The 17,129-nt window shown below is 46.7% G+C and overlaps 1 protein-coding gene across 1 annotated transcript in view; it reads right to left on the reverse strand.

Moving 5' to 3' along the window:
- Positions 1–9,539, reverse strand: part of Ae2 (anion exchange protein Ae2) — a 30,749-nt gene extending 21,210 nt beyond the window's left edge. The window contains 1 exon segment of the mRNA XM_076134481.1: positions 9,339–9,539. Within this exon segment, the coding sequence (XP_075990596.1) occupies positions 9,339–9,386 (48 nt within the window). The 5' untranslated portion in view covers positions 9,387–9,539.
- Positions 9,540–17,129: the final 7,590 nt, after the last annotated feature.

Consider the following 17,129-nt stretch of genomic DNA (forward strand, 5'->3'; position numbering starts at 1 on the left):
CTCTATCCCCGCAGCCCAAGTATGCCATAGTTGCAGTTTCACGCAGCCCGGTGATTACATTTTATAATAACAGGTATGATCACCGGATTGTGTCACCATTCTTTAAACTATTACTACTGTCCCACTGCTGGGCAAGGGTCTCCTCCTAAACTAAGGAAATCACGTCTCCTTGAGTCCACCACGCTGGCCATTGCGGGTGGGGGACTTTTTGCATGTCCTCAATCAATTAATGTAATAAACACATTTTAGACATGCAAGGTTTCATCGCGATGTTTTCCTTCATCGTTAGAGCAAGCGATAATTATTTCTAATACACACATAACTTTGAACAGTCATAGGTATATCGCCTCGGGTTCTAAACGTCAACCACTTGCGTGGGAGGAGTCAACTTATACCACTCGACAGTCTCGGCACTCACTCACTTGGGTCACCATACATTATTAAAATATTAAAGCCGTCTTAAAGGGCGTCTACTCGTCGGCTTCGGCCCCACGCACGCCTCGCAACCGTCCGGGACTCTGTAGTCCAAAGATACACGGAACACGTACAAGTATAATGAATAATATGGAAGTACATTAGAATAAGTTGTATCGTACGTAGAGGTGCAGTAAAGCAGCGCTTGCTATGTGGATAATGTTCACTTATATGTAAACAAACATAATATGACAAGCTAATGAGGACGCGGCGGCGCTCAGAGCAGCGCCCGCTCACGGTCAGCTCGTCGGGACTCACCGCGCCTCACGCATCGGCGGCGTACACCCCATGTCATAATACTTTATATAAAGTACCTACTACCTATGTATCACGTATCTGTATATAATTATACCTACACATGGTATTCAGCACTCTACCTACTGTATGTGATGCCACATGCAGTAGGTAATGCGCGAGCATGTATCAATCAACACTATCAACAGACAAACGCCGTTATCCACTGATTCAGTGAGTCAACTGACTGATGATGAGTCAGCATACTCAGCATACTCAGCATCGCTCATCGTTGCTCACAACTACTGCAACACTAGACTTGTGGATAAATTTATGACGCGTTTATAATCTCCACTAACAATCGGCTTACACAGACATAAACTAAAACGTTTACTCTAAAAGGGCGACCAATAAGGGATTATAAACAGATAACATACCCCGACAGATACTGACTTAAGGACAAACAGGTCCGATACACGTAAAAAAGTCTCTTACATTTCCACTTGACTGAAAATTACGTCTATTCGGACCTTTGCAAGATCGATCCTCTTTAAAGGTATGTAATGTTGCGTTAGGGGATGAAACAGACGCTTGATATAAGAATAACAAGCTCGCAGGACACCTCGAGGCGACGCGTCGGTACTGGAGTGCCTCAGTCGGCTGGTCGCTCGGCTTCAGTTCACCACAGACGAGCCACTTGAGCAAACATTTGTCCGAAGGATACATGCCGAGCATGACAGTGTGACACATTGTGGCACAGTGCGACACAGTGCGACTCAGTGCGACACAGTGCGACACATTGTGACACAGTGCGCCGCACCATCAACCACTCAGTGAACCATTCACTGCGGAAAACATTATACAAGTATCAGGCTGCCAAGTTACGGATTGTTCTGCATCGCGGAGGGAGCAGTGCTCGGCGGCTCGCTACACACGCCGCACACGCTATACACGCTACACACGCTACACACGCTACACACGCTACACTAGATCATCACAGTACGTTGTTGACGCTGTGTTGACTCGTAACGTGGCACACAACACGGACAACTCCACACATATTATAATGACGGACTTGTTTGTTTACTTGTGCACAGTAATACTTTTTAATTGAAAGGTCAAGTGGCTTGTTTACTATCGTATCGATACGTTCTGTAACTTCTGTATGAACACTCGGCGGCGCTCGCTCCGCTACTAGCCGCTACTGACCGCCACTGACCACCACTGACCACCGCTGACCACCGCTGACCATCACTGACCACTATTGACCATTACTGAACGCTAACTGACTACTAATGAACCGCTATAAGTAGTAAACATTGTAAACGGAAATTGAACAATTACACCGAGAAAGGAGCGACACATGAAAACAATTGCCTTTATAAGGAAGAAAGTAACGTGAAATAGATACGGTGTGTTTGTTTGTGTCGGCGCAAGGACATATCGAATCAAACGTAACGTGCAGGACGCAGGTATATCTGAGCAACGTCGAGCGTGTGATAGTTGTGATCGAGAGCGCGCCCGCGCAAGGTAAACCACCCGCGCCGAGCCGCGCCGCAGACGCCCCGGCGCCGACCCGCGCTCACGTCATCCACACATCATACGAACATATTAATATATTGTGCCTCTACCCCGACAACCGAGCGCCTTTACTGTCACGTAGCCGCTAGTCAGTGCTGGCTCATACGATATACTAAGAGAGGTGGCGAGACAGAGCTGAGCTGAGTGGCGTGAGTGCTGGTGGCGGAGGGGTGCTCGCTCGCGCTTAGTTGCGAGTGTTGCGACACACGCCGTGGCACCTGGCGGAATATAAATGCTCCCCGAATGTTTATCTACGGCGCTCTCGTATTCTAAGCGCAGCCGCAGATCGTGTCATACATTCGTCACCGAGCCGCGAGTGCCGCGAGTGCCGCGACCGGTTCCTACCTTGGCAGTTTCCGATCGAGCTGACCCCATTGCGCGCCACATATTGCTCACAAAGCTCACATACATATATTCAATTACTTCGCAATGAAAACAGAACTAAAGCAGAACCGTTAAAAGAGTTATGTACGTGTAGACGGAGAGTGCACGCGTGGAGAGTCGGAGACGGTGGTCACGTCGAGGGCTCGAGGCGAGGCTTCGGCCTCGGCGCGGCGGCGACCTCACTCGCAGCGCTGTCGGCTCATCCTACACGCTGTACGCAGTTAGACACGGCGTGACAAGTTTTCGCACATGTTTGAGTAGTTGTGGTGAGAATACGAATGTGCAGCGCGCGCGGCGAGACGCGTGACGCGTGATGCGTGGCCTCGCTCGGCTCGCTCTGGCGTCTTCGCGACTAGTTTGTACCATGCGAGCTTGAGCAAGTACATACACGGTAGATGACTTAGTAACGTCCCACTCCCATGTCTCAGTAACCTTAGAGACCTTAATAAAATGTTACTTTATTTTTTTAATTTGAAATGATTTATATGCAAAGCGAGAGAAACACTACCCATGTACCTAGTTTGGTATATAACACATATTATCAATCATCATTGACCAAGTGCATATTTAATGAAGTTTGATGCAGCACGGACTCATCATAAATATTATAAAAACACTTATTATTTCGTATATTTTTGTAATGTGATTAGGATTTTTTGTGCTTCTTCACGAAATATAATAATCAATCTTGTACATTCGACAAATACAGAAACAAACAAAAACTGCGTGACGTCGTCGTGTGCTCGTTGTAAAAAATATGTGGATCCGCTCACCCAGCACACAACACACGACACACGACACACGACACAGCGGCACACACGATGCACGTGATACACGTGATACAAGTGAATACGTACATCACTCATCAACACCATCAACACTATCAACACTATCAGCACTACCCGCAGCGGTGATGTACCACAATGGAAGACACTACGAACTGAACGAGATTGCAGAAAGTTGGACACCTCCAGCTCCGCAAACAAAATTATTATATAATAACATATGTACATAGTAGTACATATTATGTGTTGAATGACTCGATGCTTCATTGCTGTTAGCATGAGTGGACGACGATGTCGTGGTGTCCATGTCGTCGGCGGCAGAGAGGCGGCAGAGAGCCAGTAGGGCGACGACGGTGCCTCCGGGCACGTGTTATGTTAATCTGCATGTTTCTGATTCTGTCTAATTACGATTCAACTGAATCAACAAGATTTGATTCCGAGTGAAGAAATTCGAATGAAGGTCACCTCCTGCGAGGCGCCTCCGCGGCACGGCCGCTACACCACGCCACCACGCCGAGCGTGTGCCACTCCAGCAAAGTCCTCAGCACCCGGTCACCCAGTCACCCACACACCCAGATACAGACGGCTACCTGACTTGAACAATTAGTTTACATGTTTATTTCAATATGATAGATTTATTATACAAGTACTAGCGGACCCGACAGACGTTATCCTGACAAATAAATTAAAAATTTATTAAAAAAACATTGTCCAGCGGACAAAATTGTGAATCTAAACCATTCTCAGATCCCCTTGAACACACAAAAATATTTCATCAAAATCGGTCCTGTCGTTTAAGAGAAGTTCAGTGACATACACATTTACAGAAGAATTATATAGGTATATAAAGATAGATTCACTACGGTTTTGTCGCAAATACGCTACGTAATCTATACTAATATTATAAACCTGAAGAGTTTGTTTGTTTGCTTGAACGCGCTAATCTCAGGAACTAGGTAGGTACTGGTTCGAATTGAAAAAAATATTTTTGTATTGAATTTATCGAGGAAGGCTTTAGGCTCTATAACAACACGCTACGATCAAAAGGAGCGGAGTAGCAATGATAAATGTTACAAAAACGGGGAAAGTTATGACTTATTCTCTCTCGCAAGTGAAGTTGCGCGGGTCAGCTAGTAATATATCATTACCAAGATTGCATGTTTGTAGAAGATCTTGATTTAGTAGTAGAGTCTCGGACTGTGTGTCGTCAAGTGTCGTGTGTCGTGGATATGTTCGATCAATGTCGCGCTGTCGTTAAATAGACACTATTGGACGCCAATCACTACAATCACTACAATGACTACAATCACTACAATCCCAACACGTACTTGTGCATCGAGCTATTATTAGTACAGAGTGGCAGCTAAATATACGACGACGACAATCATTATCAACCGCTGGCGCCTCAATTGAACCACTGTCTGTTAATATACGAGTACAGCACACATCATTGACATGGTGCACCACCGCACCCGCCCGCCACCACACTGTCGCCTGCACACTGTCACTACTTCACATTCACCACCAGGACACGATGTGGTTGGTGAATGTTGCTCGTCTCATCGTCTGCCATGCACCGCTCCTCTCATACCATAAAGTAGTCATCATTTGCAGAGGGCTCCTGAAGTGGTGACGACACACCACAAGTGCGCGACCACCAGCCGCTAGTGCCACCACGGCCGCCACGCCCACCACCCTCGCACTCCCTAGGCTCGATGAGTTCGATCGTCACAGTGGCCCACGACACTCTACTAATTATATCATTTGCGATCAACGAACATGACATGCACAGACAGGGACATCTATAGTCACTTTGGTGCACACGTAAGTAAGTACCCACTGGCGCAGGCTACATGGTTTTAAATCAGGTAAGACTAGTGGTGCAGAGCGTCACAGCGCTGGTCACCACTAGGGACAGCTCGGGGAGCCGCCACGCCATGCGCACTGCGCAGGCCTCCCGGATTGACCGAGGAAACTACACAGTAAGGAACTATTTAATATGCATCGCAACTATAATAAAAATAAGACGCAGCGCGCAGTGGTGCGTGAGACACAACGCAGGTGTGGTGCGGTGTGGAGGCCTACAGCGACCTACAGTGGCATACAGTGGCATACAGTGGCACACAGTGGCATACATACGTTCATACGGCGAGAGTCCAGCCCAGCAGGCGGCGTGCTCCACACTCACTCACTGACTCACTGACTCACTACCTCGCCGCGCGACACTTGGACTGCTTATGATTTGCTCATTGCCTACTACAAACATAATATAATATAATTCGTATTACGTGTGTGCCATGCGTGAAACACCTAAGTACACATACTCTGTTGTTTCACTTTATGAATTAAAAATATGTACTAACTAAACTAAGTATACAAAAGGTTTCACCTCCACGGGAGAGTTCATCTCGCGCCGCGTCGCGTCCCACTCAAATACACGCGGCCGTCAGTGAGCCGTCCACTCGTGGTCCTCGTGGATCACCACAATATTTATGTTCATTATAGACATTACAGTGTGTGTCCAATACTCCGTGCAGAACCACAGGGGATCGATTCCATATTGAATGGTGTAAAGTGTCGCTATCAATATTCATTTCATTCACTCGACATACATTTAGTCGGGAGTCCTATTCCTAAAGGAGCACCTATCATTCACTCACTCCAATCAAAAGGCATGCAAGACAACGGCGGTGACAACTTAGACCGACAGGATCGAATAAAAATGATTTCTTGCATTAATTAGTACACGAGCCTCTTTAAAATTCTAACACCGTCTACTTTTTACGTTGCGTAGTTGAGATAAAACGCGCAGTGGTGGCGAAGTATCAAGTACGGCAACAGCGCCGGCGGGCGCCGGACGGCAGTCGACGGCACGTGACGCCGCCGTAGCGGCCCTCACCTACGCGGAAAAGACGTGCATATCTTATCCGGCCGTCCGATTGCGAGCCGATAAAATTAGCGTAAACAACACCATATCTTTAAATAATACGGCTCGAGAGTAGCCACCTTCGGCGCAATAGATAAAGGCTGCGCGACCCTGTACGAGTCGCAGAGCGCCGGCCGAGCGCCCCGCGGCGTCCCTGAGCGCGCCTCAGCGACCCTCAGCGCCAGCAGCTGACTGTGTCGAGATGTGGCGGCCTTCGGCGACGCGAGCCTCGCAATAACATCTTAATCGCTATATCGTGACATATTTTTTGTACTCAAGATAATTTCAAAGTTTCATTTTATCGCGACAGTATTGATACCGATTAGTGTTAGGACGTATCGCTCACGTACCTACGTACAATGTTTCAGCGGTTTCAGCGGGCGTTCCTCGTTAACCTTCACCGATCTCACCCTACTGTCGAGTCACAGCTTGTGGTCCGGGCGACACATTACTATTAAACATTGTACGATGCTTGATTACTACACATCTGCTCAAACTGCGCTCCATCTCGCTGGTATGACTCTATCGTGGTTGCGCTCCCGCTAACTCTATACCAGCCATCCATAATGATGATGATATTAAAGTTATGTAAAGTTAGCAGATGGACCTTATCGTCATCACACTAGTGGTGGAGGCGTGGGGGTGCTGGGGGTGCGTCATGAACGGCACGTGGAGTGTGGACAGAGTGACAGACAGTGTCGCTAGCTCGGCGGCCAGCGGCTTGTACAAACACCACTCAGATGTGGAACACCCGCTAGATAAATATTTTACTTTACCGAAAAACGTTGTGGCTGTTATCGACGTGACGTCATCAGAGTGCACGCTGGTTATTTTAATCTCTCTCCACACAATCTACTTTGTACTCCAGCCTCGGGACGTATACTTTGTACGTTTGTAAATGTCGGCTGATGTCGGAGAGTCCGCTTTCCTCCTGCTACTATGGCGAATCGATTCGAATCTTGCAACAACTGTGGACTCCGTGCCTCCAGAACGTACTCAATGGCGTCGGTTACTATCAGCTCGTGAGGCTATGACACTTGTGAGAGTGATGGAATAGAGTCCAATAGAGAGCGAGAGAGTACTTTTGCGCACTCTAGGACTCTATAAATAAACTGACCCATCTCTGCGCATGGTTGTCGGGGTGACGTAAAGATACTCGCTGCACACGCCGCACGCCACACGCCACGCGTGGCGCGGGCACAGCTCGATCGAGATCGCGCTCGATGGCTCATCCGCTCAAATGTGTTGATCATGAGCGCGGCAGAGTCCACTGTGAACTTCCACCCAGCGTCGGTATGTTCTGATTCTGATGCTGGTGAGTGTGAGTGTGTCAGTGTGTCAGTGTGACAGACGCGCGTGGCAGTCTGGCTGAGCTAGTGTTTCATATACTGTCACGGACATTCTAAGTACATGCATAATATGCAGCAGCGAATGTAGCAACATGAAATCATTCTATATTTTTAAACATTTTTACGTAACTCGGTGACTATCGCTAGTGACTATGTTCAGTTTGCACTGTTGTTCCGCTGCGCAGTGTTGTGGGCGACATGTGACGCACGCCCCGCACACGTCCCGCACACGCACCGCACTCAGCGAAGTCTCCTCGCACTCCTTGCACTTGCACTACACGCTTCCGATGGCTTCCATTATGTATCGGAAAAGGTTCAGTCGAGCTAACGGTACCTCGCTTCTTAATCTGACCGGACGCAATTTCGATTGAATGGCGCCATTCTCAAATGCTATTGATTTTTCCTAGTTGAAGAGCACAGGAGACGTGATCGCCGCCGCTCTACGGCAGTCTACGCCGTCGCAGGCGCCTGGCACTGCGGCACGTGGCAGATCTCCATGGATAACATGTTCGATGCTACTGCACTCTGCAGTCGGTGGTCGCACGTGATCATGTGACGGGATGTCATCGATGTCAGTCGATGTAAGAGAGCGCAAGGAGTCGGCCGCCGTCCATTAGCGGTCGTCGGTGTGCTAATAAGCGGTGGCGGGTGGAGCGCGGCCGTCGCGGTTGGCAGCTGTCAAGGGCTACGGCGCCGCGGCACGGCTACGGGCCGCGACTCGTGCGGAACGAGCGTCGCCGCGCTCACCACACAGCTGCACACAGCAACAAACAGCAACACCCGCTCGACGCGTATCGTCAACTCTACACTGCTCTACACTCCTTGCTGCCGTTCACCACAATCATCCCAAGATTGTATTCGCTGTTGATGATTTCTTTACATTCTTTTATACCCATTTTCTGGCGTAGACCTTCGTTTATCAATAGCAGGCAGGCGACGTGAACGTGGCTATCATTATGTTGTACCAGATTTACATAAATACAAATATCTATCTTACCCACTCCATATCTCTATATTTTTTCTTATCTATTTTCTTGGTTCGGGAGGTGTGAAATCGAATAGAACTCTCCTCAGATATTTTTTTTCCGATTCGGAGTAGAAACTTAGTCCCTGCGGCAGCAGATTTCGTAGCAAGCTGCACCGCCCGCAGCGGTACTAGTGTATAAATAAGTGGTACAACACAGATAAACATCGTATTACTTTAAGGATACGAGTATATCGCACAGAATCAAATAGCATTCGCAAGGATCGTACACGTTTAGTTATTTACTTGACATCTGACACAAAACATATATTAATATATTATTATGTACAATACGCTTTTTTAAGAGGCGTGCGAGGTTTGCAGTGTGCGCAGGCGCACATGACGGCAAACACTTCACCAGCGTCTATGCGTTATACGTACAGTACGTACCACACGTACCTTCCACATTATTTACCGGGAAATTGTTTAATGAGTACATGCCTGTTCAAACATTACCTAATAGTAAAAAAAACGAGATATCTGTTAGATGTTCGTTCATACGTCGCATCGGGATCGACAGTAAGACTATATTACAATTAATTAAAATAAATAACGAATAATCGTGTGTAACGCTCACTGACCTGCGGGGCGAAGCCGAGGAACGACAGCTTCCTCTTGCCGGAGCTCATGGCGTGTGTGGCGCGTGTGGCGCGTGCGGCGACGTGCGCGGGAGTAGCGAGAGCAGCGCGAGTGGCGCGTGCGGCGGGGAGCGCGGGTCGCGCGCGCGCGTTCGTCGTGGGTGCCGGCGGCGGACCGACTGTGGCGAACTGGCGGCTCGCGGCGGTGTCGCCTGCGCGCTGCCCGCCCTCGCGGCTCGCGGCTCGCCGGCCGCCGCGGCGCCTGCGACCTCGCGCACACTAGCGCACACTCGCGCACACTCGCGCCGCGCCCTCACCTGCAACACTAACATTCCATGACGTCACGCGCGTCTAACCCTCGCTGCCGCCATGCCGGGACCGCGACCACCACCACATGACACGGCTTGTCACCAGTCACACCCGCGTCTCTACGATGTTGCGTCGTGCTCTCTAAGGATAATGAAGCGCGATCAGTTGGCATGTCTAAGTTTAAAGTTCTCACTTGAATTACATTGTTACCAACTACATATCTCTTACGAGCTGGACTGACTGCCCGCATCTAGCACGGTCTAGCACGTAGTCACGAGCGACCAGAATTCCGATTCCGTTCGTAGCCTCACAAATGTCCAGGAAATGATCAGCCTGGATCTGGCAACCCTAGGTCCATGTGTGATGTGACGATATACCTACGTATTTTACTTATGTGATGTGTGATCCCGTGCGGCTGTGATGTATGCATCTTGCACGTAAGTCAGAAAATGTTACACATAAAGAAAAAGGTGTTATCAGTGTGACAACTTAGTACAAACATGAAGCAAGTGTCGAGTGTCGGGGGCTCCTGCAACAGGCGCTGTTTGTAACTTGTATGACGCGTGTTCACTGTTCACAATATTAAGGTGGTTTTTCTCCATACTTTTAATTCTGTAATATCTGTATCGTTTATTAAACATTATTTATATAAAAAGTCGCCTAACATTCGTGGTAGCGTATGTAAAAAGCTGTCCAAAGTCCAACAAGTTTGGTTCATCGCAGCGCGGTGAGGCGACTTCTGCGCCAACATGTTCAAAAAATGGGAAGTCGTCCAAGAAAATATGAATATTGCGATGAAACAGAATGTTGAACATCGACCGAGACTGTCCCTGCTTTGATCATTCACAAAAAAGCACGCATTTACGTTAATAACAGAAATCTCTACCCGTTCGTATGTGTATCACGCTCATCTCTGGAACAACATTCTTGACGGATCTGACTGAAATCTTCCTACGATATTATTATAGCTATTTACTATTTAGTGAGGACAACATATAAGCTAGGCTTCAGATTAATTTTCCGCCGTAAAGCCGAGATATGAGCAAAAACTTACAAATAGTTCATAATAATTGCGCTCGTGAGAGTGGTTTTACCATACAAGTATGAACGTGACGGTTACATATTTAACTGTAAACATAAGTTTGTCAGACCTAAGATAGGTACAACTATTTTTTTGACCACTTGGGAATAGGGAATTGGAATATTGGGAAAATCATAATAATATTTGGGATCTATTACGCTTAGGTACTCTAGTTCGACATACATAAATCTACTAGGAGATTATGACAGTTATAGCTATACTAGCTATCTGCCGAAACTATGATAGAGGCAGTTAGACACGCATCGTCACCGGTCACGTTCACCGTCGCTGCAATAATACATACGTTTCTCTGTGATTGTCAACATTCTTATGTGATTATATCAGCGATCACTTGAAAGATGCGCGGTGTCTCTCGGTGATCTCTCGTTCATAGAGTGCACTGTCACAGGGACGCGCTCCCTCTAGAGCCGGCCTCGCGCGCACCATATATTATCTATATCAACAATGTACGCAATGTACTCACTACTCACTGTACCTACTGATAAACGTGGAACCAACATATCCGACGCTATCAAAGGTATACGTAATCATATAATATCCGTACTGAATATTATAAATGCGAAAGTAACTCTGTCTGTCTGTTACTCAATCACGCCTAAACTACTGATACTGAACCAATTTGCATGAAATTTGTTATGGAGATATTTTGATATCCGAGAAAGGACATAGGCTACTTTTTGCCTCGGGAAAATGACGTATTCCCGTGGGAAAATTCAGGTGACGGACGAAGTCGCGGGTTAAAGCTGGTAAAACTATATAGTTGGGCCTGTAAACGTGTATACGTATGCATTGTACATAAGTAGTTGACACAGGCAGCGCTCGCACAGCGCACTTGCACTGCTCAACACCTAAACTGCATAGCAGTAGTGATGATGCGCACGCGACCAGTACAGTGACTTAGAGACCGCGGCAGCGTGCGTGTCTGGCACGTGGCTCACCACCCCGGCGCTGTTCCCAATATTACAAGTGTGGCCTGTCCTGCAACCCCACCTATCTACCTGTGTATTGTGTCATCATGTGTAACTACGTAAGCTCCCGCCTGTATGAATCAACGCTCACTGCGAGTTGCGACTACTGACTAACTATCAACTAGTATGAACATCACTTGATAGTTATTACCAAACGTACAACAAAGTAACTATAACTAACTAAAACGATCTCTGTTTCAATGAACTGAAATACCTACCCTAATGATGATAGTTGGGCAAGTCGAAGAGAACGGTGTATCTGCGAACAGGGACGAGTGTCAGCTGACCGGTGCGTGTCAGGTGATCGGTGCCGCGTCGCAGTGTCTACAGCAGCAGGCAGCAGTCAGGGTCCGCTAGTACCGCGACCACTACTGCTCATACTGACTGAAGTCGATCAGGTACTCCCAACTCCCGGTCATATGTATCCGCGCAGTAAGCGAGAGACGTGACAGACGTGAGAGACGTGGGGGTCAACGCAACACTACACTGTATGTTTGAACCAAGCGAGGGTAGCGAGGGTACAGAACTGCGCCTGAACTACTCACTGTAGTGAGCGTGGTGGTGAGCGTGGTGGCGGTGAGCGCGGCGGAGTGTGGGGCGGCGTCCGCGCGCGCCTCCGCCCACACTCGCGTGAGCCGGGGAACACTCGGTGCACTCGGTACAGTGAGTACAGTCAGCACAGTGCAGGGGCCGCGTGTGGCCGGCGCGACGTGCCGACGTGCTCGCTCGCCTGCGTCCAATCGCTTGGCGGGCGACGCCGAGCTGCACGCCGCCGCGCCGCACGATGCGCGTGCATCGCGCGAAAGAGGCGTGCCCGCGTGCTCGCGCCGCACGGGGCGGGGCGAGCGGCTCCTTAAATATACCTACTCTATGTTTAGTGGCACGCGGCCCACGGCGACGTGAGTGTCGCACGAGTCGCAGTCAGTCGCACGCTGCCCGCCGCGACACTACCGACTACCGACACGCGACACTGAGCACGCGCCGGCGCCACTCGACCATTCAAATATACCTACATCGCGTTGAACGCTAACCGACTTGACACTATATTCGTACATACTACACTAATACAACACGTGTACTTCAGTTCCTATATTATTTACATTATTATAATGTCCTCTTATCCGATGGTCGGCTAGGGCCGCCAAAACGTAGATCGTTGTTTACAGAACTGATACAATCATATGCAGAGCAGAGTTGCTAGAACCGGCATCGAGCAGAGGCCCGCGACTCCGCTCGACTGTCAACTGTAGCAAAATCAAACAGTCAGTTTTAAATAGCTTTGATTCTGGATGTTCTATTACCTCCAGACAATATTTATAAATATTAAAAGAAAGCCAGCTTAAAATACAACTCTTATTTACACTTTCTTCCCCATTAATATAATCGTTAGGGGATGGTTAATAAACACTATGTATTACGTCGATTACATCAGTGTTGCCTTCATACAGCTACACAATACACGTGGTACACATTTGAAGCAATGTTAGCATTGATACCGGCATAGGAGCCCTTATGCTGGTAACACACAGTGCGACGGGTTACACGCCAGCACGCCAGCCTTGCCTCATGACATACTAAGTAGGTGCGTTTAGAATCTGCTCATAAAAAAAAGTTATAGTCTAGTTATAAAATGTATTTCTTGTGTAATAAACTGCTCTTTAATATTATTTATTTGCTGACCCGCGCAACTTCGTTTGCATCACATAAGAGAGAATGGGTCATATTATTCCGCATTTTCGTAACATTTTTTACTGCAACTCTGCTCCTGTCGGTCGTAGCGTGGTGTTATACAGGCTATAGACTTCCTCACTCAATAAATAGGCTATCCAACAGTAAAAAAATGTTTCAATTCGTACCAGTAGTTCCTGAGATTAGCGCGTTCAAACAAATCAACAAACTCTTAAGCTTTACTATTCTATATCACCGTCACACTGTCACAACCGGAACGATGGTCGGCGGCATGTGTGTGGCAGCCTTAATAATAACTTCCTTGAACATGAACACGTGCGTCGTGTGTGTGTGTTGTGTGTGTAGTGTGTGTAGTGTGTGTAGTGCTACCGGGGAGCTTCTCAACCCGTTGAACGGTCATCCACTCGCGCGCCGGGCGCCACCACTCGGCTAGTACTAGTTAACATTGCTTGCATCACTTCTCTCTTTACTGTTGCAACTGACGCATTTTCAATTTCAATAGTTCTATTGTTCATAAAAAGTTGTTCATGAATTTCAATAGTTCATAAAAAGTACCTACTTATTCATAGGTATGTACTCATCCATACTATCCATACTTTAATATTATAAATGCGAAAGTAACTCTGTCTGTCTGTCTGTCTGCTACTCAATCACGCCTAAACTACTGAACCAATTTGCATGAAATTTGGTATGGAGATATTTTGATACTCGAGAAAGGACATAGGCTATATATCATCACGCTATGACCAAAAGGAGCAGAGTACCAGTAATTAATGTTACAAAAACGGGGAAAAATTTCACCCATTCTCTCATATTGGACGCAAGCGAAGTTGCGCGGGTCAGCTAGTTATAAATAAAGTTAAAGGAGAGATAAAGTGACAGACAGCTCGAGGTCGTCGCGAATGCCTTCAATGACATGTGATAGACACTAGACACCTGTTGGCGGCTGTCGGCGGGTGTCGGCGGGTGTCGGCGGCGGCTCCGACACGCTGGAAGCGCGGGCCCGACAGTGAGCGGCTCCCAGTCGCGGCCGGTACACTTGTTGCGCTCGCGACCTTACTATTTATCGCAACCTACTCGAAATTGGAGCATCCATGAACACCGCATACATTAGCTATAAATGAGGCGAGGTGTTCATCACCGCCAGTCACACACACACACACACACGCGAGGCTAACACTTACTATCTGCCTACTTGATAACTATTTAAATGCATTTTATTCGTAACGATAAATAAAATAGAACAAGTAATGATCATTAATTCACCTGCTCCATATAGCGCTGGATTTACATAAAGCCTTTGTTTGATATAGACCTAGGCCAGCACCTAGCCTGGCCTCCATTCACAACGGATATTAAAATAATAGATAGATCTGTGTATTCAAATATACTATACCTAAACTTAATGCATAAGCGTACATACTTTTGTTTTAGTAGAACACCAACGCTACGGCACAGGACGTGTGAGGCACAGGTAGGCTGTCGTTCAATTTGGCACATTTATTTAGTAGTGATACAGTAATGCTGGGGCTACATTAGCGAGCGAAGATTCGTATGGTGTTGGCGCGACAAAAACATCGTGTTCGGGTATGGGCGATTAATTGTCTACATTAAGGCGGGCGAAGATTCGTGTCGAGTTGACGCGATGCATCGTGCCTTGTGCTGTTCAGTTTGTTGTGCGGAGACGTGAGCGGTAAATTAAAAATGTTACTCCACTCCATAGTGTAAAAAATTAAATGCACGTCCGTCTCGCTTCCAAGTCTGGACGACACTGAATTGACGTAGATGTAGCCACCTAAGCGAATATTGGCGCGACAAATCCCTTTGATTCGCGCCAGTTTACCGACAGCTCCTCGATACTACATCGTCTTCGCCCGAATACTACGCGATGACACGATGAACCCGGCCACATTCATCGCGTTAACACGAATATTCGCCATAGCCCGCTAATGTAGCCCCAGCATTAACAAGTGTAACAACGAGAGCAGTGATAGCCGAGTGGTATGTAAGTTGACTCCTCCCACGCAAGTGGTCGCAGGTTCGAACCCGAGGCCAAACACCCATGACTTTTCGAAGTTATGTGTGTATTAGAAATAATTATCACATGCTCCAACGGCGAAGGAAAACGTCGTGAGGAAACCTTGCATGCCTAAAATTAGTTTAATACATTTATTGAGGGCATGCAAAGTCCCCAACCCGCATTCGGCCAGCGTGGTGAACTCAAGGCCTAACCGATCGCTCATTACGTACGGGAGGAGACCCTTGCCCAGCAGTGGGAAATTTATTATTTAGTAGTGCTTCAAATATAGCTTGAATAAAATGACAGTCCAAAACTATTCACACATCTTGTGGCGCGATTTTCAATTGTAAAAGTATGTATCGGGCGTTACTTAAGTACAGTCCCACTCGGTTATTTAGTATCGTGTCACTAATGTTTGACAGGATGATGACGAAATTACCTCAATGCACTACAACAGTCAACTAGCCCGTATCCCCTACGAGCTTCTAATGAAACCCATCACAATCCCCACACCTACTTGTAGCTTGGCATTAATTATACGTACATCATATTTTATCAGTTTATACTTAAAATTAATAATAATAAAATAAAACAAAATGGTTACAGACCAGCGCGCTCGGCCTCAGCCCGCGTCCCTCACCTCACCTTTTCGACGACAACCTCGGTGCGTTATCGTGTACCAGAGTACGTCACAATAAACCTTGATGTTAAGGCGAGCACGTGGCGCCGCCTCGGTGCATCAAGTCAGTCATCAGTTCAGCGATCAAGCACAATCGTAAACCACGTAATGTTGTAACACGTCGTCCGCACATATTACCCCCGTTTGTCATTTAGCTGACATATCATTATTTGACACATGGACGTAACAGAGTGGCTCGTAGCGCTCGCAGCATGCATTTGCTATTTGTCCCTGGTCTAAGTAAAGTAGTAAGGAGGTACTATTTGTAAATTTTCTTTGATAGATCATCAATCTCACCGCACGGAGGGAGTATTATATACGCTGTGATGAGTGTGACACTGCTGACGCTACAGTATACAGTTAGTCAGGCGCCAAAGCCACGCGGATCCGCTAGCAGAATTCAAAATTTTGAAATGAAATGAAAAAGAGGAATGAAATGAACGAAATGAACGAAACGAACTAAACGAAAGAAAAAAAAAAAAAAAAAAAAAAAAGAAAAAACCTAACGAACGAAAAGAAAAAAAAAAAAAACCGAAACGAACGGAACGAACGAAATGAAACTATAATTAATGACATTAATAAATAGTAAAGAAATTAATGAAATAAATAAAGATGAATGAACGAAATGAACAAAATGAACGAAATAAACGAAATGAACGAAATGAACGAAATGTACGAAATTACCGAAATGAACGAAATGAACGAAATGAACGAAATGAACGAATTGAACAAAATGAACGAAACTAAGGAAACGAACGAAACGAACAAAAATAAACGAATTGAACGAAATGAACGAATTGAACAAAATGAACGAACTGAGATGAATAAATTAAATGAATGAAATGAACGAATTGAATGATATGAACGAAATGAACGAATTGAATGATATGAACGAAATGAACGAAATGAACGGAATGAACGAAATGAATGAAATGAACGAAATGAACGAATTGAACAAATGAACGAGATGAACTAAGATGAATAAATTAAATGAATGAAATGAACGAATTGAACGAAATGAACGAAA

The sequence above is a fragment of the Anticarsia gemmatalis genome, chromosome Z (genome assembly GCF_050436995.1).
Source record: "Anticarsia gemmatalis isolate Benzon Research Colony breed Stoneville strain chromosome Z, ilAntGemm2 primary, whole genome shotgun sequence".
Taxonomy (NCBI): Eukaryota; Metazoa; Arthropoda; class Insecta; order Lepidoptera; family Erebidae; genus Anticarsia; species Anticarsia gemmatalis.